At 35.0% G+C, this 26,279-nt stretch overlaps 1 protein-coding gene across 9 annotated transcripts in view; it reads left to right on the forward strand.

Moving 5' to 3' along the window:
* Positions 1 to 26,279, forward strand: part of Epha5 (EPH receptor A5) — a 356,777-nt gene that overhangs the window by 150,696 nt on the left and 179,802 nt on the right. For 4 of the 9 annotated variants that reach the window (XM_052198455.1, XM_052198457.1, XM_052198456.1 and 1 more), the window contains exons 4-5: positions 18,263 to 18,418; positions 21,757 to 22,092. The exons of 3 other annotated variants lie outside the window; for them this stretch is intronic. In XM_052198455.1, coding sequence (XP_052054415.1) covers positions 18,263 to 18,418; positions 21,757 to 22,092 — 492 coding nt within the window. The remainder of the gene's footprint in view (positions 1 to 18,262; positions 18,419 to 21,756; positions 22,093 to 26,279) is intronic. 2 more of the 9 variants (XM_052198459.1, XM_052198460.1) reach the window with 1 other exon arrangement.

A 26,279-nucleotide genomic window follows, 5' to 3' on the forward strand; every position in this document is an offset into this window, starting at 1 on the left:
GCCCTAAGAACACAATAATACTTATATGTAAACTTAATAATATATGTAATTTACCATCAGAAATTGATAATTATTAAAATAAATTTTAGGTCAAATTAACCTCTTACAGGAAAATTGTTAATATGTTTGCAGTCCTGAGAGTTTTTAATAAGCACAATACAATTATACTTCAAGCTTTTGTATTCTTTATTTGTAAACTAAAGAATGAAAAATTAAAATTTACATCTCATTACCTAGCTTCCACTTTACAGTCTCTGATCCAGATGAAATGTGATTTCTGGCTCTAAAAGTACCTAAAACCAAGGATTTTCAACCCATCCCTGATAGAGTATAAATGCTCTTGATCAGATAAGTCTGTTTTCATAAAATCAGAATAGATTAGTTTTTGCCTAATGAATTGAAATCTATCATAAGCTAGGGAAAGTAGTACTATGAAAAGATGCTGGTGAGGATGTGGAGAAAGAGGAACACTCTTCCACTGCTGGTGTGGTTGCGAGCTGGTGCTACCACTCTGGAAGTCAGTCTGGTGGTTCGTCAGAAAACTGGGAATAATACTTCCAGAGGATCCCATTATACCACTCCTGGGCATATACCCAGAGGATTCCCCAGCATGTAATAAGGATACATGCTCCACTATGTTCATATCAGCCCTATTTATAATAGCCAGAATCTGGAAAGAACCCAGATGTCCCTCAATGGAAGAATGTATATAGAAAATGTGGTATATTTACACAATGGAGTACTATTCAGCCATTAGAAACAATGAATTCATGAAGTTCTTAGACAAATGGATTGAACTGGAGAACATCATCCTAAGCGAGGTAACCCAGTCTTAAAAGAACACTCATGGTATGTACTCACTGATAAGCAGATATTAGCCTAGAAGCTTGGAATATCCAAGACACTATTCACATATCAAATAATGCCCAAGAAGAAGGAAGGAGAGGTCCCTGGTCCTGGAAAAGCTCAGTGCAGCAGTGTCGGGAAGTAACAGGACAGGGAAGTGGAAAGGGGTGGATTGGGGAACAGAGGGAGAGAAGAGGGCTAATAGGACTTTCAGGGAGGGGGGACCCAGGAAAGGGAAACTCATTTGAAATGTAAAAGAATATATTGAAAAATAAAAAAGAAAGATACATGGATGGCATGTATAGTCTCCCCAATGGTGTAGTCTTAGATGCACTGCCAAACACATTGCTTACTTGAGGAGTATTTCTAGTTGCAATTGCTGGGTAAGATGACAGTGAGGACTTTAAGGAGGTTTGTGGACTCTACGTATTAGGCAGGAGAGAAGGCAAGAGCAACCTAAGCAGAGAACTATGAAATGTCTTTATGAGAAAAGCTAGGTGAAATGTGTATGAAAGTGCACTGTATTCCTGGCTTTCGTTGAAAGTCCATTTGTATTTAGTCATCATGAATTAACAGTCAACAGTGTTTGCATTGTTTTTACAGCTATATTCAACTTCAGAAGTGCAAAATAAAATAAGCATAGAATTTGCATTTGGATACAAACAGACAGAGGTGAAAAGGGAACTGAATATGCTTAATGCAATGCATTTTTACTGGAAATGACAACAGCAAAACAGAATATCATGGATTCGAGAAACTATTTGCAGCCAGAGAAAAGATGTAGTTAGACATCAGGAGAATGTGAGGGGTGGTAAAAGCTAGGTAATGCGATTTTGAATTTCAGATACAATTTGCTGGAGTTGATAAGCACATGGGGTCATTTGTCTGTGGGAGTTGGTAGTCTGTGAACTATTGTCTTTTGTAAGCGGGTACAGGGAGCTGATTGCTGAAGAAGAGCTCAAGAGATTGGGGTATTGGATATTTTAATTACCAAGGATTTATTTCAAGGGGCAACTTTGAAACCCTCATAATATGCCAAATGCTATAATCTTTCAAGGATTAAGGAGAGTCTCAAAGAAGCTAACTGCTCATATGATTTGATGGCACTGATTGAATAATATCTTAGGGAGGAACACTGGAGTGGCCTGCGGTTACATATTTATAACAAGGCTTCTAGAATATAGTTGATCAAAACCTTCAGATAGTCCGTAAAGGAAATTTAATCCAGGAACAAGGCTGTTTTGGCAAGAGATCAATCCACTGACTTTCTAGGTCCATATAATCCAGGTAGAATGTATTACAGTATGATCTGTGCAGAATGTAGACACACCCTTAGTATACACCTTTAATCCCTAACAATGAAGGGAAGGCTAGTTTGCAGAAAGTGACTAATATCACAGAATAGAAATAAATATAGAATAGAAACTGACTAATTTCACAGAAAGAGTTCACAGAATAAATCACAGATGGGATCTGCCCAACTCACTTAAGAACAGATAGGAGGAGAGTCTACATAAGAGCAGCACAGGGACAAAAAGTGTGTGTGTGTGTGTGTGTGTGTGTGTGTGTGTGTGTGTGTGTGTGTTCTGGCATTTTTTTTTTTTTTTGAGATAGGGTTTCTCTGTGTAGCCCTGACTGTTCTGGAACTCACTCTGTAGACCAGGCTGGCCTTGAACTCAGAAATCTGCCTGCCTCTGCCTCCCAGAGTGCTGGGATTAAAGGCGTGCGTCACCATTGCCCGGCTTGTTCTAGCACTTTTACCAGGAAAGTTTTACAGAGATAGGGTGCAGAGAGAAGATAGACACAGGTGAAGACAGAACTAGGTAGAAAATGAGAAGGAGCCAAAAGGTTAGAACAAAGTGGCAGAGTTAGTCTAAGGCCTAGCAGAGCAGTTCAGTCAGAAGCTGAGAGAAACTGGAATGAATCAGTCAGTTGGAAAGGTTAGATTATGCAGAGGCTAGAAGTTTCCTGGATGAGACCTAGGGTTAGTGAGAACAGAGGAGGAAATGCTCTGGGCTCAGCTATTGCAGTGTGTTCTCACAGCTTGGGTACGGCTCTCGTCTCATCCCTCCCTCTGAGGAAATAAAAGCAACATTTAGATTAGTCTTCTTACTAATAAATATACAAGTTCATCAATGTGTGGCATGAACACCTCATTTTAGTACACATAGTTCCAGCAAAGGCTTCTTAAAAACTGGAGAGGACAAAGCTCATTTATCTAGAGGCAGGGCTAGTAGATGATGAGAGCATTACCTGGGATGTTAACCAAGATAAGATTGCATATAGTTTCTCTCATCATTTTCTTAAGATAATTTTGTAAGAAGTATCGCAAAAGGCTTAGGGAAAAACATTTTATGTTTAACCTAGAAGTTGGTTACATGCTGTCATTTCTCTGATAATTAACAGCTTTGCCAAGATTCACTGGAGATAGATACTGATAGAACTTTTCCACCCACTGATAAGAAGGAGGCTCATGCTAAGGTGTTACTCTTTAAAGAGGATGTGAAAGGGGAGAGATGTAGAAGCTATGGAGATAGCTTAGGAAAGCTAGGAAACACAAAGGAAATGTACCCTGTGAAGCTCACTGCCACAGCGAAGGTAAAAAAGAGACAGCTGTTATCAGACAATTTGTGTTATCAAGAAAAAACATGTCTTCATAATAGGGAAAAGGAAAATAAATACAAAAAATGTTTGAACATACAGTAAAATTGCCTGTGAAATTGCAAAGGATCAAGAGTCAACAGATCAACAGACCAAAACCAAACTCCAATGTATTAGGAATCTTAAGTAGAAGAGATTTATTAAAAATGACCAAATGTATACAGAAATATATTTCAAAGAATAAAAGACAAAATATAAAAACATTAGGCTAGTCAGTATAAAATGTGTTAGTACCTTAAATAAAAATAATTACAAAAATGCAAGATTTTAAAGAGTTTAGAAAGTTTAAGATTTTATTCATTTGTGTGTACACACACAAACACACACACACAGACAGACAAACATGTTCATACACATGTTTAGGTAACAAGGTGTCATATAGGTAGAGGTCAGAGGACAAATTGCAGGACTCAATTTCCTTCCATTCCAATGTGGATACTCTTTCATGAAGAGTCATCGCTGGCCCTAGAAAACTTTGAAATATTATACCATGAAATGCATTTCACTGAGAGCATGATCTATTTTTTGTGTAGCTTTATAAAATAACATTATGAAATAAAATATATCAAAACTATATAAATTGTATGCTTTCATAAATTAAAGTGAAGCATGGGGCTAATATCTAATATGTACAAAGAACTCAAGAAGGTAGAACCCAGAGAACCAAATAACCCCATTAACAAGTGGGGTACCGAGCTAAACAAAGAAGTTTTACATGAAGAACTTTGGAGGGCTGAGAAGCACCTTAAGAAATGTTCAACATCATTAATCATTAGGGAAATGCAAATCAAAACAACCCTGAGATTTCACCTCACCCCCGTCAGAATGGCTAAGGTCAAAAACTCAGGAGACAGCAGGTGCTGGAGAGGATGTGGAGAAAGAGGAACACTCCTCCACTGCTGGTGGGATTGTAAGATGGTGCAACCACTTTGGAAATCAGTCTGGTAGTTCCTCAGAAAACTGGGCATGACACTTCCAGAGGACCCTGCTATACCACTCCTGGGCATATACCCAGAGGTTTCTCCAGCATGCAGTAAGGACACATGCTTCACTATGTTCATAGCAGCCCTATTTGTAGTAGCCAGAATCTGGAAAGAACCCAGGTGTCCCTCAGTGGAGGAATGGATAAAAAAAAAATGTGGTATATTTACACAATGGAGTACTATTCAGCCATTAGAAACAATGAATTCATGAAATTCTTAGACAAATGAGTGGAGCTGGAGAACATCCTAAGTGAGGTAACCCAGTCTCAAAAGATCAATCATGGTATGCACTCACTGATAAGTGGATATTAGCCTAGAAACTTTGAATACCCAAGACATAATCCACAAAATAAATGATGTCCAAAAAGAACGGAGGAGTGGCCCCTGGTTCTGGAAATACTCAATGCAACAGTATAGGGGAATACCAGAACAGGGAAGTGGGAAGGAGCAGTAGGAGGAACAGGGGGAGGGAAGAGGGCTTATGGGACTTGCGGGGAGTGGGGACCCAGAAAAGGGGAAATCATTTGAAATGTAAATAAAGAATACATTGAATAAAAAAGATCCATATTTGCAACTTTTTTTTTTTTGGTGTTTTCGAGACAGGGTTTCTCTGTGTAGCCCTGGCTGTCCTGGAACTCACTCTGTCACACTGTAGACCAGGCTGGCCTTGAACTCAGAAATCCACCTGCCTCTGCCTCCCAGAGTGCTGGGATTACAGGCGTGCGCCACCATCGCCCGGCACAACTTATTATTTTTGACAAGGCAACTAAATAGGAGTAAAATGAAGACATGAAAAATCATCTATGTAAGTTCTCCCCAGTGGCAAATTTTCTAACCACAATTTAGTCCAATTGCTAAGCTACATAGCACTTGAGATTCCCTATTGTTCTACAGGCACAGAGACAAATTTTTACACTATATTTAATCATGGTTTATAAAGTATTCTAGTTTCAGTAAACTATCGATACCTGACTGGTGACCACTCTCTTTTACATTCCAGAGTTTTGACGCTGATTGATTTTATTTTAAGAATAAATCTTAATTAAACTATTCTTAAATCATTTCTCCCCTTTTCTCTCTTCCAACTTTCTATGCATCATTTATTCTCAAATTTATGGTCTTCTTTTAAAAATGCTTGTTAAAAGCATGTATAAATACAAAGATCAAACCTTTGTAAAGACAGCTGCCCTATATCTGTGTCTTCACATACTTTCCATTGTAAGAAATACTCCTCCACTCTAGTCTTATCTAATCATAACTATCTCCCACTTCAAATATCAGCTAACTTGGAGACCAGGATTTGAAAATGATTTTTTGTGAGACAGAAAACTTCAGTTCTTGACAAATGTTCTTTTGAAAAACTAATGCCCATACTATAAATAAAAAAGCAAAGAAATGTAAAAGTACCTTAAAAAAGAACACATATACATGAATCCAGAAGTATTCTAATTTACATCTTCTTTGATTAATGTCTATTTTTAATATATTTTTCATTATTGGAACAGATAATTTTACATTTTAGGATATAGTATTTTCTTAAATTCAATATTGTACTTCACAATGATGACAGAAATGGTGCCTCCTAGATCCTTTTTGAATTATGTTTGAGTAAATGTGTCCAACTTTAGCTTTGCGTAACATTTTATAGATACTAAAAACACATAACTTATATTCTTAGTCCATTAAATTTTTAAATTCTAATAAGAGTGAATTCATTTCTACTGACTCTTCCCTAATTGGATAATACCCTAGTTTGGTGAACACTGAAGGTTTGAAACAGAAGGCAGTAATATATTTATTACCAGATTTTGTAGTGGCAACAACAGTGGAAAAGTAATTGATGCTGGAATAAATAGTGTTTTACATAACTTAGGATGCCAATAATAACATGCCACCTTCACTGTTCTATTGCTCTGAAGAGACACCATGCCCAAGGTCACTCTTAGGAAAGAAAAGGAAAGAAAGCATTTAACTATGGGCTTGCTTACAGCTCCTCAGGCCAGGCTGTTATCACCATGTCATAGAAAAGCTGTAAGGCAACAGTAGGTGAGAGCTACATACTGATAGACATCCAGAGAGAGAGAAACAGAACAAAAAAAAATATAGACAGACAAACAGACAGACAGACAGACAGACAGACAGACAACAATGAAAGACAAGACACAGAGACAAAGACTGGGAGTCAGGGTAAGAGACTGGGCAACAGAGTCTCCCTTGTATAGGTTTTCAAAACTGCAAATCATACCACCCACTTCCTCCATACCTATCCAAGTCCATACGTATCCCAACAAGGCCATACTTAATAATCATTCTTACATCCGTATGCACTTAGTTAAAAATCAAATAAATTTAGTGCAGAGTTATCATTTGTTGGAGAATATCTTCATAATATGTTGTGTAGAGCAAATAGAAATATGTTTATTTTCATTGTGAAAGTTAGTAACAGACAAATTGGAGAAGACTGATGAGAGAAGCAGCCAGTCCAGGTCCTGTTAAGAGAGAGTTGAAGCTTCTCTGAACACTCATAGCCATCATTATCAGTCCTGGGAGCAGTGTTGAGAAATTTTAACTGTGTCACCAAATTCCTGCTTGGAAGTTGTACATTCTCAAGATACTGGTTTTAAAATCTGTCTGTGCTGCTTAGCTTTGTACTTTTAACGTGGAAGGATGAATACTATTGACCTTGTTTTATTAATATGCTAATAAAATGAACTTACTCTGTGGAATCTTTCACTAGCTAGCCTGGACCAATTAAAAAGGTATAATGCTGTTTTATCCGTGTGTTTTCATTGTCATAGGACTACAAAGAATGGCGTACATTGAGAAATGGTGGCAGAATGTTAATCATCAAATGACAAAAGAGGAGAAACAGGCTTTGAAATATAATCTAACTTGGGTTCAGATTATAACCGTGAAGTCCAAGTTTCCATATCTCAGCATCAGGACCTGTTTTGCAATCATTCCTAAAGGCAGACTTTTAAAGCTATTACTTTTCTGACTTCACTTTTCTTTCTACTACGGCTTTTGAGAACAAGACAAGACCCACTGTGGCTTTTTTTTTTTTTACCTGATAGTTAAGAAATAAAATAAACATGAGGAGTACTTGAAAAGCCTTACAGAACTGATCTTATTAAACACAGAACTGAATAAGTTAACTAAATAAAGATACACATATGTACATTAAGATAGAAAACCGTGAAATGCAGCTTAAAGCCATTCTGAATGAAGCTTTTAGAAATCAGGTTTGCTCTTGAAGTACCGTTCCTAACAAGTATTGTAAATACCAATGCAAAGTTGTTCAATTTGAGACCCAGTGAGACAGTTGCACATTAAAAATTATGAACAAATGAAAGACAACTGTTAGTAGATACACTACATTAGATACTTGCTATTGCAAGTTGATTTTTCTTTTTCAAAAGAGTAACTTATAGTACAGGTAGTTTGTAAAGTTTTTTTAATGACTTCATTCATTTTAATTCTCATTTTATAATTGGAACAAATGTGATTTAGATCTAGTCTATGTCCTTCATGATCTCTATAATTTTTGAATTTGTATCCACAGCACCAAATACAGTATATGCTATACTAAAAGTAAACATTCCCACAAATAATCAAGGAAACAGCATTTTTAGCATTTTATCTCAGAATGATAGTGTCACTGCTTATCTGTACAGTTCATTATTTTCTTGAAAGATCATGGTCACTGTTTTAGTGGAACCCATATAAACAACCAGGACAATGATTTCATGACTTGGTTGCATATAAATTTTTCTCTGTTTTAGAGTTGTTCAATTTTTAAGGAGAAATTTTCATCATTAAAGTACCATATTTTAATCTGTATTTTGAAACTATTTCTATATTTTGCTTTTAAAAATTAATGAAATGCCTGCAGAACTGTTCACTGAGACAATGAACTTCCATTTAAAGAATAGGGAAAGAAAAGTTCAAAATAGGAGATGATGTTCTCTTTTTAGTTTAATAACAAGACCCTGCTTATATATCTCATTTCATAACAAATAGCAATATACTAGATGCTCATTCCTCTCCAGGGCCATTTTAATTACATATTTTGGGGCAATTCATTTCACAGCTCACAAAAGGGTTTTATGGCAAATCAAAAGGGTAATAAAAGCAGGGTCACCGCCTCATAATATAAAGAGTGGACTCTCTGTTTACGTATAGACACTATTAAGCTTTTTGTTCCAGTTATAACATAATCACTTGGAATGATTTTTAATTGCATCTGATCTAGCTGTTCAATAAACAATTATGCTAACCTGAAAGTTACACTTAAACACATTAATTAAGCCATCTACCTTAAGGAGAGAATCAATAAGTCTCATAGGATTATTTTATAGTGTATTATGAATATATAATGGAATATCATTATATTCAATAAGAAAATGAGAAAAACCAGTATGCTGAATATTTATAAACAATTCGTAAATAAAATATCCTTGTTGGAAATAAAACTGTAAGTGGGTATTGGCACTACTTTTAATTTAAGGAATGTAGTAAAGTTTCATTAACTATTGCAAATACTGTGGTTGTTTTGACTCTAAATCAAGTAGCATCCGTCCACAAAAATCTCCTTTATACAATCTCCATAATAAACTGATTCTGAAAGGCATCGTTTTCTGCACATGTTTCAAATGCATGGTGCAATGTTGAAAGTTGTGGCAAATTATAGGGTCAAATTTTCGAGGCTCCAAACGATGTAGAGAACTATCTCCTCAGTGTTCTAATAATCCAGACTTTTAATCAAGGCTTTACTTTAATATTTGAATCAATTTAGACTACATATTTTTTAAAAAAGTTAAAAGTTAATGTGTTTTAGTTTAACCTAACTTGTGTGTCCTACTTTTAAGCAGAAATTTTGCTATGGTATATTCAGCAACCCCCCCCCTCTTTTTATACACAATTGAAGATTGAAAAAATATAATGTATAATTCATAAATGGTTTATACTAATGAAATCAAATCAATCTTGCAGCTTTTGTGGGGTCTGGTTTATTCCGTGTGTGGATGGGTGGGAATGGGCTTGTATGCAGGTGCACATGAAAGCCAGAGGGCAGGTTAAGTGTCATTCCCCTGGAGCCATGATTTTTAAGCCTAAATTCAATTCTATTCTTTCTTGTCCTTCTGCTTTCGCTGACTGATTGTGGTGATCCTGTTTGCTTTTGGGGGACTTCTTTGTTTTGTTGTTTTTTTCCTAATTTACATTTTTAATTCAGTTTATTTCATGAGGTTGAAATGTTTACATCATTTCCCCGTTTTCTTTCGTCCCTCTAAATACTGCCATAAACTCCCTTGTTCTCTTTCTTGTTTCTCTTTTTATTAACTGGTTTACATGCATACTTGCATGTGTTTGCATAATCATATATTGCAAAATACATGAATATTACCCTATAAATCTATATAATATTTCATGTATGTATGGTTTCTGGACTGACCATTTGGTGTTTGACATTTTATTTTATTAAATTACTTTATTTACTTATGTACCAAAAGCTGCCTTCCAAGTCTTACCCACTCTCACTTGCCCCTGTCTCTGAGAGGTGCTCCCTCACCTGACCACCCACTCCCACCTCACACCCACCTCACCCCCACTAGCAGCTCCCACTGAGGCCATACACGGGAGTCCTCTGTTGCACATGTGTCCGTGGATGTTCCTAAGTTTTTGGTTTAGTCTCTGGGAGCTCTGAGTGTCCAGGTTAGTTGATACTGTTGTTCTTCCTGTGGGGTTGCAATCCTCTTCAGCTACTTCAGTCCTTCCGCTCACTCTTCCATATTGGTCCCCATGGATGTGTCTGTCTGCATTTGTGTCAGTCAGTTGCTTGTAGACCTTATCAGAGGAAAGCCATGCCAGGCTCCTGTCTACATGCACAATACGGCCTCGGTCATATTGTCAGGGTTCCGTGTGCGCCCAAGTTGGGCCAGTCACAGGGTGGCCTTTCTTTCAGTCTCTGTTCCATTTATGTCCCTGCATTTCCATTAGACTGGAACTATTCTGGGGTCAATATCTTGAAGATAGGTAGGCGGTCCACTGCCTCAACTGGGGGTGAAGTCTAATTACTGGAGGTGGTCTCTTCCGGTTCCATCTCTCCACTGATGGATGTTTCCAGTGTCATCCCCATTGAGTCCTGGTAGCCTCTCACATCCCAGTCTTTGGGACTTTCCAGACATTTCTCCACCCCCAAATTCCCACTGCTGCATATTTCCATTCATTCTCCTGGCCCTCTAGGGACACCCTCCTGCCTCTCCTTATACCTGATCCTGCCCCTCCTTTTCCCTCCTCCTCCACTTTCCCACCAAGATCCCTCCCTCCCTCTGCCTTCCATGATTATTTTTGTTGCCCCTTCTAAGAGAGATGGAATCATCCACACATAGGACTTCTTATTGTTAGGATTCCTATGGTCAAGGAGTTGTATCGTGGGTATTTGGAACTTTTTGGCTAATATCCACTTATCAATTAGTACATACCATGCATGTCCTTTAGTGTCTGGGTTATGTCATTCAGGGTGATGTTATTGTTCTTAATAGCTAAATAGTATTGGACTATAAATGAAACACATTTTCGGTATCCATTCTTCAGTTGAGGGGCAACTGGGTTGTTTACAGCTTCTGGCTATGACAAATAAGGTTGCTGTAATATAAACATAGTGGAGCCTGTGTCCTTGTTGAATGGTAGAGCATCTTTCAGATATATTTCCAGGAGTGGTATAGGTGTGTCTTCAGGTAGAACTATTCCCAGTTTTCTGAGGAACTGCTAGACTGACTTCCAGAATGGTTGTACCAGCTTGCAATTCCACCAGCAGTGGAGGAATGTTCCTCTTGCTACACATCCTTGCCATGTACTGCTGCTTGGGTTTTTAATCTCAGCCATCCTGACTGGTATAAGTGGAATCTCAAGGTCATTTTGATTTGCATTTCCCTTATAATTAGGGTGTTGAGAATTCTCTCTTTAGCTCTGTACCCCATTTTAATTGGGTTATTTGGTTTTGTGGAGTCTAAATTCTTGAGTTCTTTGTGTATTTTGAATATTAGCCTTCTATCAGATGTATGGTTAAGGAAGGTCTTTTCCCAATTTGTAGGTTGCCTTACAGAAGGTTTTCAGTTTCATGGGGTCCCATTTATTAATTGTTAATCCTAGAGCCCCCAATACTGGTATTTTGTTTAGGAAAGTTTCCCCTGTGCCAGTGTATTTGAGGCTCTTTCTCACTTTCTCTTCTATTGTATTCAGTGTGTCTGGTTTTATGTTGAGGTCCTTGATCCACTTGGACTTGAGCTTTGTACAAGGAGATAAATATGGGTTTGTATTTTTCTTCTCTGTATTTCTATTCTTGTATGTGTTTGGTGCATGTGTGCATACATATATTTTCAAAGGTGTGTTCTCAATATTATTGCCAGTCTCTCTTGCACTGTATTCTTTGAGGCCAGTTCTCTCAATCAAACTCAGAGTTCATTTATGTGGGTGGTACTGTAGCCCGCTTCATCATGAATTCTTTCTTTACGTTTCAAATCTGGTCCTTCTGTGGTCTATCAAGCATGTTAACTACTGAAGGTCTTCCTGCCCTTAAAAAATAAATCTATGAATGTCATCAACTACCTCGTTTAAAAAGTATTTTAGATATAGTTATTTTATATATGTAAGTGGTCTGCCTGCATGGATGCCTCTGCACCATGTGCATGTGTGGTACCTGAAAAATCAGAAGAGGCTGTTGATTCTCCTGGAATGGTGGTGAAGATGGTTGTAGCTGACAAGTGGTTGCTGGAACTCAACCCTAGGTTCTCTTTAAGAGCAACGCGCCCCCTTTTTTTAATTCTTTTTTTTATTCGATATATTTTTTATTTACAGTTCAAATGATTTCCCCTTTTCTGGTCCCCCACTCCCCGAAAGTCATATAAGCCCCCTTCCCTCCCCCTGTTCTCCCACCCACCCCTTCCCAATTCCCTGTTCTGGTTTTGCCTTACCCTGAGTCTTTCCAGAACCAGGGGCCACTCCTCCATTCTTCTTGTACCTCATTTGATGTGTGGATTATGTTTTGGGTATTCCAGTTTTCCAGGCTAATATCCACTTATTAGTGAGTGCATACCATGATTGATCTTTTGAGACTGTGTTACCTCACTTAGGATGATGTTCTCCAGCTCCATCCATTTGCCTAAGAATTTCATGAAGCAACATGCTCTTAATGACTGAAGTCTCTCTAGGCCCAAACAACCTCAGTTTCGAAGTAGATATGTGACTGCAAGTTAGCTTATTTGTTCACAATACCTTTTTACAGTCTTAAATGAATGATGAAAGCCATTGTTTCATGTTTAATCAATATGTAATATACATTGCAATGTATATCTTAGCCATTTGTACCATCTTTGTAAGATCACTTTGTTTAGTTATATGACCCAAGTTTCATTGGGTTATTTGTTTTGTTGCTACTTACATTTCTTGGTTCCTTGTATATTATAAATATGAATTTTCTCTATGATTACCAGAATATTATATCATGAACTGACAACAACTTGGCTAGTTACCTGCCCAAGACCTGAAGAATCCAAGCATGAAAATGGGTCAGTAGGGCTTATGAAGACCAACCCATTGCTGAGGAACTGTTGACAATTAATATAAGGTTAGAGGTTAGAGAGAAGAATGTCAGTTCTCTTCATGGAATTTAACCCTGATTGTCTGAGCATGTACCAATAAATATTTGCATGCCTTTGCACCTAAAGGCAGCATGAAATAGAAATAGTGGATTTAAAGGAAAACACATGACACTAGGAGGGATGTGTGATATTTGTTTGTCTGAAACCCATTTACAGGTATGTACATTTCTCAAACAATAAATGAAACTATAATTAAAGCCCACACCAACACGTCAACAAAGCCCATCTTTCAATATGCTTTTATTTTAATTATATCACTTTGGGGGACCATCTTTAACTCTTAGTCTATTCTTTCTTGCTTTTACCTGCAATATTTATTATCAGTGTTAAGAGACTGGAAGAAAACTTGTCAAATGTAGGGAAATTGTATGCAACTGGTCTGGATGGAGATTGTAATAGGAGAGCACATCTGAAAGGAGTTAGAAGTATATAGAGATGTATAGGACATGCAATCCATGTTCATGAGTAGCACTGTTTCCCTCAAGAAAGTGTCCTTAGAAGCTGCTGAGAGCTGCATATGGCAAAGTGGGAAATGAAATCTTGATTAAAAAACAGCTTCAGATGAACCGCTTCAGTAGGGAATGTGTCCATCTGTGATTTAAAGTTAAGATCTGAAGATATATGGATAGGATAATGATTTATAATTTTTCACTATGTTCATTATAAGTATGGAGCAATACTCTAAAAAAATTATCTTCATGTCAGAATAAACTTATTTAGCAGCTAAGTACATGGATGCTGACTATGTCAAAAAGTTTGTGAATTCCTGAAAAGTTCATCCTATAAAGAAGAGAACAGGTTCCAAATTCAAGTACAGGTCTAAGACTGATATTTACTTTATAGGAAGAAAGGCCTGTAGGATGAAAATAGTCATCAATAGGTTTGGTGACATGAAATAAGAATAAAAAGTAGTTCCCTCTCTCTCTCTCTCTCTCTCTCTCTCTCTCTCTCTCTCTCTCTCTCTCTCTCTCTCTCTCCCTACACCCTCTCTTGCTCTCTCTTTATGACCTTTATTATTTCAACATAGTGACATATTACATGACTAGCAACAGGCAAACAGAGCTTATAAACTTTGCTTTAAAAAATAAGAGAAGCAATTTCAGAATAATTGCATTTATGTTTAAAAAGAGTAAGCCACACGTTGCCTACGGCATGGCTGTGATCTCAGTTGCATGTCTCTGGAGTGTAACAGCAGCGTGGTTGTCATCTCACAGTGTGTAGTGTTGAATTGTAGAGTTATGACCGGAAGGAAAATAGTAATCCTGACTTGAATTAACTTTCCTGAATAGTACTAAACCACACAATTCCCTCAAGGCATTTGGTTTACATTTTACCTACCTCAAACAAAATAACATACTAAGTATTGTTCAATATTTTTCTTAAAGCTTTTAATATCAAATGCCCTTCAGTCTGAGAAAGAAGGTTCATACATTTTCAGTACAATACATTTTAGTCATCTTAAATAATTGCCATTTCATTTTGCTCACTAAACTGTCATGAAATCCTTAAATTAACCTACATCTTCTTTGTCTGACCCACTACAATAACAAAAGGTCCAACTTACTCTTTACTCACTCTGGTGCATTCCCACACATTGGATCCCTCTGCTACTGTGCAATGCCGTTGCACTCCACTTTGTAGCCTGCATCATCACTATGAACATGCAAAGTTCCGAGTATTCAAAACTTTCACATGTCTTGAAAAAACTAGTTTCATGCACATATGTTCTAAATTGGGCTCTGTGCTCAATAACCGATCATGAGTTGAAACCATTGTGAAGTAAATAATGGTATTACAAAATGTGAATTGAAGCCAAGTGAGGACGGCTTGAGGATGAGTGTTACTAAAATGTTGGTGGGGAGATTATCAGTGTCTTAGATAGCATCTACTAAGCTTCCTAATGAAATCCATTATGTGGTAGAATTGAATCACTAAATTTAAATTGTACTTTTAAAAGCCTAAAGTCACTCATTGATGAGAAGAGATTACCTTAAATGTGCTCAGAAATCTATGTTAACATATAGCTAAGCAAAACATCTGATACAAAGCCTGTTTCATGCACGATATATGTGTGGTAAGTAGGAACAGCAGTTAAATTCTCCTCTCCCCTCCAGAGTGAGAAAACTATCACATATCACTGTCCTGAGAAAATGCCCAAATTAAATAGTGAAAATATATCTTCTATTGAATTCACATTACTTTTGCACCACTGAACAGTCTAAAATATCAAAGGTGAGCTGTTATAGTTCAGAGTCATCTGTAATTAATAAAGACGAGAGGATGTTATGAACTGTGATTTCTTCCCTCTGTGAAGTTTTACTCTTACTATTTTTTCAAGAGATTTTTGGATTGATTCTCTTGTTTCATCCATTTTCCATATATGTTCTGTCTCTCACTTGTCTTTTCAGAGAGTGTCTCCTTATAAGCATTGCTAAATTCTTGTCCAATTGGAGAACTTTCCTATTTGAAATAAATAGTAGTGGGAACTCCCCTGCTACTCTGTGTCTGTGCGTGTGTGTAAGAGTTTGACCTGTGGAAGTAGATTTTCTCTTACTATCATGTGATTTTCATTGATCAATCTAAGATTATCAGGTTTGGTGGAAAGAAAAAGCTTGAATCCACAGATTCATCTCATTGTGCCTGGCAGGAGCCTCTTTTCATAGTTTTAGGTGGTTTAGGTGGCATACCTTCAGTCCAATAACTTACCATATCATTCTTCCTATCATAGTCATATGTTTGACTATTGATGCAATAAATTCTCCTAGAGGCAAAGGCACTTTGATAATATTTATATTTCATTGTCAAGTTCAATAGTCAAGCCATTATTCTTCCTCATTGAATTTTTTTTAACTTAGACATTAAAGGAATATTTTACGTGCATTTATTTTTTTCCTGCATCCATACTTTGCATGGTAGGGAGTTAGCTGCACTGTCATATATATTATCATATAAAGTTTCTGTGTTAAAAGTTATTCATTAGAATCAGGAGTTGGGATAGTGAGACGGCATCAGTAGGCTTGGATGAAGATAACTGACACCGGCAGGTTTCACTCTGCCCTTTAGTTACACTCCCATAGCATTTGTGCATGCAATGCTTACACAATTGTCTCCCCAAAAAATATAATGAATATTTTTAAAATAAAGTTTTCTTACATGAATTACATATGTCAGATGTGTGGACTGTCACTTTATGCCTTTGAAATAGAATAGTTTAAATTGAGAATGGTTGTGCTAAAAGGATAAAAGAAGAAAAATTGGATAACAGCTACGTATGATATTGGCAGCTACAGCAATCCCATTATGAGTAAAATAATATTTAAATCTTCTAATCATTTAACTACTAAAATGACCTAATACTATCAAAAAACTCCTATCTCTTAAATCCTTTCACATTTGGTATGAATTTGTAAGAGCATTAGACTTTCACTATGACCATAATTAGATGAACTAAAAAAAAGTACCTCATCATATTTTGCCAATTCCTGATTATTCAGACTGAAGGCAGAAAGCCTCAGCATGAATTACTAAAACCTGAGGTCATTCATAGCAGAAGAAAATTACTCTGGGCTGATTATGTCTATCCCATTAAAGTTTAAGTACATTTTTGAGCTTCAGCAAAACCACCGTCTATACTTTAATATTCTTCAGCATATATATTCCTATTTTCACATATGTATATTGAAATCTATATTCAATATTCAATATGTAAGACAATAGAAAATTAGATAAAATATATTAGCTTCATATGAATAAAGTCAATTATTTAAAGTACCAGTATAGGTTTCCTAAAATTGAGCCTGTGAGAGCAATCGGCACATTAACATTGGGGTTTATTAGCCATTAGAAATAAAAGAGAACATAAACTACTATAGATTTCTTGAAGTAGAATATCCACATCATGAGACTTTCCTTAATGACAAAGCTTTAGAAAAAGTTAAAACAACTAACAACAAACACTTTCCGCTTGTTTGTAGATGTGTGTACATATGATGTAGTAGCAATCTTCAGTCTGTCTCACCAACTCCCCTGTATATTCCTCGTAATTACTGGCACTTGTCATGAAGAAACAGTGGAATAATTTCCCTGAAGTCAAAACTGAGTAACAAGAAAGGCTTTCCATTTTCATAATTATTACAGATTTTGTAGTGTATAGGCATTCATTATATTAGAAAACATAAATCCTGAGTAATAAGCAACATAAAACACAACTGAAATAGTGCCAAAATTTGATATTTTTGAAATTTCCATATAGCATAGAAAATATTGCAAATGATTATGCATTATAACAGAACTTGAGAAACTTTTAGTATATATTTACTACTTATGTTTTCAATCATTTTGTGTATTGGTATAGTGTGTGTGTGGGGGGGTTGTATATATGTGTGGACTCAATTTTTTGTTTGTATACAATGAAGAGGCCCAAGGTTGAAGTAAGCTGTATTTCTTATTTACTTTGTGGTTTATATTTAAAGAAAGGCTCCTTGCTGGACTTCTGTTCATGGATTCCAGGGTTCATGTTTTGGTTAGTCTAGCGAGCGACCCGGCTTGCCCTGTTTATTGCCTTTCTCCACTGGAAATCACTGGGATTACTTTCAAGGCATGAAGCCTACCAAGTATTTTAATGTTTGCTAGGGACCACAATCTCCATATTTGTAGGAGAAATAATTTATCTGCTGATCTATCTCTCTATGTCTTGATTTACAAATTTTATAATAAAAGGTTGTAAACTCTCATATACCGTGCAGTCTAAAATTATATATAATACTTGTATTTTAAATATAATTTCAGTAGTAAAGAGTAAATTTTATACTTACTAGACTCTTCCCTTTGAATTGTAGACACACCTAAGTATGTTTCTGTTATGAAATTGTTTTACATGCTCCAGTTCCTACAAGCCATTAAACCATGGACATTCCATACATGTTAACTTGAGTTCCTGATTATCTGAATGGTCTGATAAGAGTCATCAGGAAGCTCATGGAAAATTCGTGAAATTGATGCAAAGACTGTCTTCTCTTTAACTTGTGTATATTCTAGTCAAAATAATACATTATTCACACGAGCACTACCTCTGTTCCCAGGAAAAGCTTAGTTTCTCATTTCTCTTGACAGTGTGCAGACCTGGGTTCTTCAAAGCTTCTCCTCACAGCCAGACCTGCAGCAAATGTCCACCTCACAGTTACACCCATGAGGAAGCTTCCACCTCTTGTGTCTGTGAAAAGGATTATTTCAGGAGGGATTCTGATCCGCCCACAATGGCATGCACAAGTAAGGAACCCTGTGGCTATTGGGTGATGCAACCTTTCACCAGTTTGAAGAAACAGCATGATGGAGCCTGTTGTGTTTTCTTAATATTTTTCTCTAAAACAGGCATGCTTGCCCTTCACAGTACAGTTGTTCCCCCCAAATTTCAAATTCCTTTAGTAAGCATTAAATAATAAACATCCTTTTACTGCTGACAGTTAGAGCATCCATTCCTCTGACTTCAACTTCCAACATCCAAGGCGCTATTAAACAGTGACTCTTTTATTTTTGTTTATTGCTTATGTGACTAAGCTGTAGGGCGATCCAGAAGGTCATTTGCCAAAACACAGAGGCAGTCTGGAGAGCATGATCATGAGGTGGTAAATTAGATTAGGACAACAAGTAAACCCAGCTTTCAACTTAGATGTTCATGTATCTGCAATGTATCTTTCTTAGGAAGAAATGTTAACCGTTATCAAAGCTCTACTTGTTATCAAACAATCAGTGGAGATAGATAGTAAACTTTATTTTCATTATTTCTAGTGAATGAATATGCATCCAGCCAAGCTTTATAATTTTCATATTTTAATATATTTTTGGGAACCTACTGTGGCTATTTACACATTTGCTTGCTTGGTGACTCTACTTTTAGATAGTTTTTCTAACATAGTGTCTGTAATAAATGAAATAAAGGAAAAGAGAAGAAAAGTGAATATATCTTCTTTACAGTGTGTTTTCCTCGTGGCATCTCTTGACTTGCTTTTCAGTTCCCAGTTAACTGTATACACTCAGTGATGTTCATAATACTATAAATGGTATCTTTGATATGTAGTCAGAACCAGTACAAATAATGTTATATAAAGTAAGCACAAATTTCAGTGGCTGAATTGCATGCAAAACTGAAATATATCACTCTTTGTGATTCAAAACTACTGATTTTGTTAACCAAATACCTTTTCAGTAAGTTACAGTGGAAAAAGACAGCTTTTGTGTTATAGTGGAATTCAACAGTGTTTAACATGTAAACAGTTAGAATTTTCAAACAGCAAGAAATTGGTGGGCCAGAAATGAGTGACACACAAAAATATGGCACCGAATCCGAAGCATCTTGTAAATGATTAGAATGTTGTGTGTTTAACAGCCACAATTTCCATCTTTTAACATAAATGTACATTTATGTTCATTTATTTTGGGACTCAGGAGGAGGCTGTGATTTGGTGGTAAGAACTGCTTAGCACTTCTTTGGAACTAAAGCCCACAGACTTCAGATTTTCTCAGCCATCAGCTCTGTGAGATTCTACTACTGTGTTCACAGGAATAATAGTTAATGCTCATTTCTCACAAAATACCACTCTGAGTGTGAATGTCTGTCTTCAGTTTGATTCAGAGCACCACAACTGCTAATTATCCTCTTATGGCTTGACTAATTAATATTCAGAAGAACATCTTGAACTTTTTTCTGCCATTGGCATTTTTTACATGTATTTATGATTTTGATTCCTTTTAATATATAAACTCTGTTTCCAGAGTTTTATAAAACGTTAGGATGAAATCAAACAAAAAGAAAGCAAAGACTCTCATGAAGATACTTAAGCCAGGAATTCTTCTCATGGCTAAACATTGGTCCACACATCATAGCTCTTGTTGGGACCATGCATATTTTAGATGTACACTTATTCAGATGCTCTCAGTTTAGTTCTGCTTAATACTGTCACTTGTGTTGATTTTCTTGTTAACTTGTGACCTAAAGTTGTGGACATATTGTCGCCAGAGTTCAAAGTAAAAAGCCAAGCAAACTTTTATTGATTTAAGGCAAAGAAAGGTGAGAAATTCAGTTCAGCTGGTAGCAATACATTGGAATCTGACACAATTCAGGAGCATTTCTTTTTTTTTTTTTCAAATGTTAAGGCCATTATTTTTTAACCTAAAGTTAAAGTACCTCCTATTAAATAATCCAACCTCTACTAAATGATGATGTATTCATATATTTAGAAATGGCTCAGAGTCAAAGTGACCACTACAATAGAGTTATAGAAGACATAATGCATGTTACGAGGACTCAGAGACATGCATCCTTGAAGAGTGGTTGGGGAAAGCCAGCAGAGACCTTAGATAAGGAATTGTTCTTCTAAATGGAATTGTAAAAATCTCATAAATGGTAGTTTTCTGTTAAAATTACTTTCAAGTATGTTTTTCAAAGATGATGTATTAATGTTGGGTTGAAATAAACATTGAGCCTTATATTTGGGTCACATGCTTGTAGGCTAATTTAGCCAGATTATTTTAAGGCATTTAATTCATTCTTATCATCTATTAAAATGCCACAGGATTCCATTTCATCACCATTTGAGAGATACTGAATAGATCTTCAACAGGCAGAGATACTCATTCTGATTCTGAGACAAAGACAAACACAAATCACACTTATTCAAGAAGATACAACCACATGACATTTAAAGCTCACAGAAATTTAAAATTTAAATATTTAAAATTTGACATTACACCAATTCATTTTAACTTCCTATTGGTATGTGAATAATTAGGTTATAAACCATTTAAAATGCTTTTGAGATTGTTTTTAGCATTTAGCTAAAACCCGTTTATGCAATCAAAATTATCTTTATAAAAATGAAATGTGCAGTAAATATTACATGATTTAAAAACTGCTATAGTATTATTGTGACATAATAAGTGTCTATAAAGGATTTTAGTTGAAAGAATTTCTTGATTTTTGGAAAGGTAGGTGACTGGAGATTAAATGTATCCTGAAAACCTGAGCACCCTTCACTCATTTTATACCATCTTTACTAGAATTTCAACATCTAGTAAACCTTTGAAATAGAACTGCAGTAAGCAAAAGCACCTAGTTTAGAAATAGTGGTCTTGGCATTCATCATAATCCCTGAGCAATGTTCACTCATGAGAAACTTCAATTCTGTTCACTATCTATACATGCTAGTGTCAAGCGCTATCCAGAAGTTGAACGAATTTTCCTATTCATGTCTAGCTCCCAGAAGGAAATATATATCCAACATGCAAATAATCAAATGTATCATATTTTTAAACATAAAAGTTTGTTCAACATTTCTGTCAATACATAAGTTTATTCCATGACTATATACATATATATTAAAGAAAACATCTGACTCTATTTAATAAGTTTATAACCCTCCCAAAGTAAATTTATTTTTATGGTGCATAAAACACCATTTTCATAAAATATATTTTTAATTTTTTTATAAATTATGACATAAAAATTAATTATAAATTTACTTTTTCTTCAGGCAAGAGATTAGTGTGGTAAAGGGCAACTAATTAATACCATCTTAAATATGTTTTTCTCACTTTACTTTGCAAACCAGGACCCCCCTCAGCTCCTCGGAATGCCATCTCAAATGTTAATGAAACTAGTGTCTTTCTGGAGTGGATTCCGCCTGCTGACACTGGTGGACGGAAAGATGTGTCATATTATATTGCATGCAAGAAGTGCAACTCCCATGCAGGTGTGTGTGAGGAGTGTGGCGGTCATGTCAGGTACCTCCCCCAGCAAATCGGCCTGAAAAATACCTCTGTCATGATGGTGGACCTACTTGCTCACACAAACTATACCTTTGAAATTGAGGCAGTGAACGGAGTTTCCAACTTGAGTCCAGGCACGCGGCAGTATGTGTCTGTAAATGTAACCACGAATCAAGCAGGTAAGTGTTGTGCCCAACCCAAATGTATATTTTAGACTTTGCTCCTCCAATTGAATCCACAGCTGAGGACTGGACCTATTCAGTTCTGTGAGAGAATGTCCCCAGCATGAACAATATCAAGACCTAAAAGGAACTATTTCTCAAAGTATATTTTTATTTTAAAGATAAGTTAAGGTTTTTTTAGTACAAACATTCATGACCCAAAGAAAAGAGAGGTATGTTTTAATAAAATATTTCATTAAATATACATTTTTGACTAAATCATTTATATATCATTTGTAAGAATCATCATATATCAAACATATTTTAATGTATTATACATAATATATAATACATAAGAAAAATACATAGTGTATGCTTTTTGCTGCAAATTTACATTTTGTTGCTTTGTTAATGTACAGAGATTTTTTTAAAAATTAATTTGTATGGCATGCTTTATCTGCTTTTTGGTTTCTTGCTTTACAGCTGTATTTTGTTTGCAAATTTTACTGGCCTTTTATTATTTTTTTTTTAATTTGTATAAGAAAACATTGGAGTCTGTGCCTGTGCTGGCAGATGACAGCAGTCACAGTAAGCATTTTAAGGGCTCACTAATGTGAACAGTCATTGGAATTTGGAAAAATAAAGATTTTAATGCTGCTGCTTCAAGCTTCTAAAATAAAATCTTGAACTTTTTAACCATACTTGATTCTAAAATGAACTACAAATTATCATCTTGTAAATAATGAGAAGTCACTGAGATGTCACTTCTCTTCAGAGAAAGTTAAGTAGTTTCCATGATACTAACATCTTTATAAGAAACTTCTTAGTGATAAGCTGTATGAGAGAAAGACTTTGTTTTTAGGGACATTACCAATGAACAAAAATATATTGTACTTGTCTTTGATTGCCTGGATTCTTCTGATTATAAGGTTATAATCAGATTATAATGATTTGAACCTTCATTATGTAAAATAGGAAAAAAAGTTATGTTTCATCCAGTAGCCAGGGTACATCTCACCTGTAATTTGTAATGTTTGCCAACTGAGAAGATATTATATTGGTTGTCAATGTATAAATTGATCTCATCTTTTAAAATCACTGCCAATTTGATTCTCAAATTTCAAATACTGTTTTGCTCAATATTTCTATTAAAGATCAAGGAGGGCTCAATTCCATATAAAAGGTTAATGTCAAAAAACTCTTAAGAAGTTTTCTTAGGTTCTTTAGGTTCAACTAACATGACTGAATCTTCATAAAGTTCCAACATTATAGGAAGTGAATTTTAGAGTTAGATTTGATGATAATATTTTTAAGGATCTAGTTTAATGAAGAATTTTATTTTTAAATAAAAGTAATTTTAGTAATTTTAACTTAAATTTTAAATTTCTCAATGGGTTGTTTTCCAAAATGTTTACTTTTTGTGATTAATTTTGTGGTTTCAAAATTTACTAACCTCAACAGATGTTCTGATATCTTCTGATTGATATAATTTTTGCATGTGTTAAAACATGAATAAATTTGGCAAAAAATATAGGTGGAAAATTGATTATTCACTCAATAAGAGAATTTTGCATTAATCTAGGAACAAAAACTGATTAGCTAGAATTGTCTATAAAACATGAATAAATGACTAATGCATGAATATTTATACAAAACTAAAAGCATTATACAAAACACGATTGTTTGAAAATGTGTTTAAATATAAATGATACTTTTCACACTTAAGCTAATAAAATACAGTTTTAAAAAAATTAAGTAGTAGAAAAATCATAAATAAATAATTGTATGAAATAATTCTAGTAATTTTGTTATGATAGTCTTGATTAATAAAATTAACTCGTGGGAAAGATAAGTAGAAAAGTGAGGGAAGGAAGCTGTAGAACAGGGGCAATGAGTTTAGGTGTTGGGAAGGAAACTGGTAAGAGAATAGGGACTGCATATGTTATATATAATACCATAATTTCCACTCATCCAAAGTGGAAAGAGAATAAAGAATGGATATGAATTCAGTTACAATAGGCATGCAAGCACTTAGAAAAGAAACCAAAATAATAGTTTTTCATGTCCTTGTCTAGCTCTATAGATCTTAGTCATCTAATTATAACCTTTTTGAAATTTAACAGTATTTATCAAGTACATATTTAGATTTGCTTATCCCATTGACATTTTTTTAGTCCTATACTTTTAAGAAATCTGGAACTGGAACATATATATATATATATATATATATATATATATATATATATATATATATATATATATATATATATTTCAACAGGTATTTAAAAGCACATCTTATAAAATAAAAGCATTTTACTGAAATAAGTTAACTTGAAAGTTTGTCTACTTACAAAATACTGTATAAGTATGAGAGCCTTTAACACATATTTAATTATGTGGTTTGAAATAATTTTTCAATGGCCATATTTAAACCGATTTAAAACTTCTACTATATGCACATATATGTATTTTATATCAAACAATAACCTACTTCTAGATAATGTCTCAAATTATTATTCATTTTATTAAGATTCTCCATAATAATGGAAATTATAGTATGAATATGTATGTAAAGGGAAAGAACATTTTATCAACATGACTTACAGACTGTGGTCCAGCTAATCCAACAATGGATTTCTTTGAGTGGAAGGTCCTAGCATACAGTAGTTGTAACTTCATGAGGTAAGAATCTTGAAGGAGTAGGTTCTAATGGTAGTGAAGAACTGGATTTGCTAAGAAGCAGGCATAGAGTCAAAGCTTCCTTCTTCCATGTCCTTATGTAGGCTACCAGCAGAAGGAATGTCTAGATTGGAGTCATGCCTTCCACCTCAGTAGATCGGGATAGAAGGTGTGGCTTCCTACCTCAAAGATCCATACTAGACATAGTTTTTTCCCTTCAAATTATGCAAAATCCCTCACAGGTTTTCCCACCCTATTTTGGAGTTTTAGTTAATTCTAGATGTAGCAATGTTGACAACCAAGAACAGCCATTACACTAGCTAACATTCAGAAGCACAGAATTTTAAGTTACAAAGGAGACAACATTCAGGAGAAGACCTCTTATCTCAGATGGATCCCTCAACACTCCAATTTCTTCATACAATCAGCATTGTGTCTAAAATAGTTGGTTTCTATAATGTGGAGAGCTGTATTTGCTGCCTCTGCTTTAAACAATTTATGACACACATGTTGAACCTGTACGGGTTAATCATAATTCTGTAGTTAATACTTCTTCCACCCTCTCTTTCTCAAGTAAATTTAGAAATAGCTAAAGATGTATAATTAAATCAAGAAATAGATACATGATTATATCAAAGAGTCTTCCTTCAAATTAAAATGCTTTTCCATTTAGGTAAAGGGCTGTGAAGTAGAAATATGTATTCCAATATGAAAAGTGTTGAGAAGTCCTGATAGAATAGATCATTGAATTTGTACTGCTCAGATTTTTATTTTATTAGTGGTACAGATCATAACATTATTCTAGTCCAGGCATGCCTATTTTCTGTATATTTTACAACTCAGCTTTTACTGCTTATTATTGGATTCATAATTTTCTTCCCCTGATGAAATATTATAGATTCCATTTGCCTTTCCTATCTTGAGCCCTAAAGTAATCAGGAAGTGGTTTCAGTATAACTTCATATTACATGACCTCTAGTATAGATATCAGAAATTATTAAGGTTTAAAAAAGTTTTTACTATGCTTACATATTTTCTTTGATCTTATAAATAAAATGTCTTTTTCATTCTATCTGAAGATATAATCAGTGTAAGTTGTATGGGTCTTAAACAAATTCCATTTTAACATTTGTGAATCATTGAATTTCTTTCAATGTGAGTTAACTATTTGTGAGTCATTGAATTTCTTTTCCAATGATAAATTAAGGAATTCTCAGTGGATCAGGTTTCATTCCAGATTTGTTAAATAAACTGACTGATATTTCTTTGCTGTGCCAGCTTCAAAAAGTAGTGTTAATCTACAATCCCACATGTTGAACAGAAATATTTCCTGTTTCTTTAAAATCAGGATGCATAAAATTTACTCTCATGCTTATATCTCCCATGAGTTTAAAAATTGAATTAGAGAAAAATGGAAAAGTCATATCACAGAAATATTTATGCCTATAACAAACATCAGTAGTTATGTTATTGCTGTGTTCATATAGAAAAACAGTAATGTTCTATTTTCCCACAGGTTCTAGTTT

Source organism: Apodemus sylvaticus, chromosome 11, assembly GCF_947179515.1.
Source record: "Apodemus sylvaticus chromosome 11, mApoSyl1.1, whole genome shotgun sequence".
NCBI classification, from domain to species: domain Eukaryota; kingdom Metazoa; phylum Chordata; class Mammalia; order Rodentia; family Muridae; genus Apodemus; species Apodemus sylvaticus.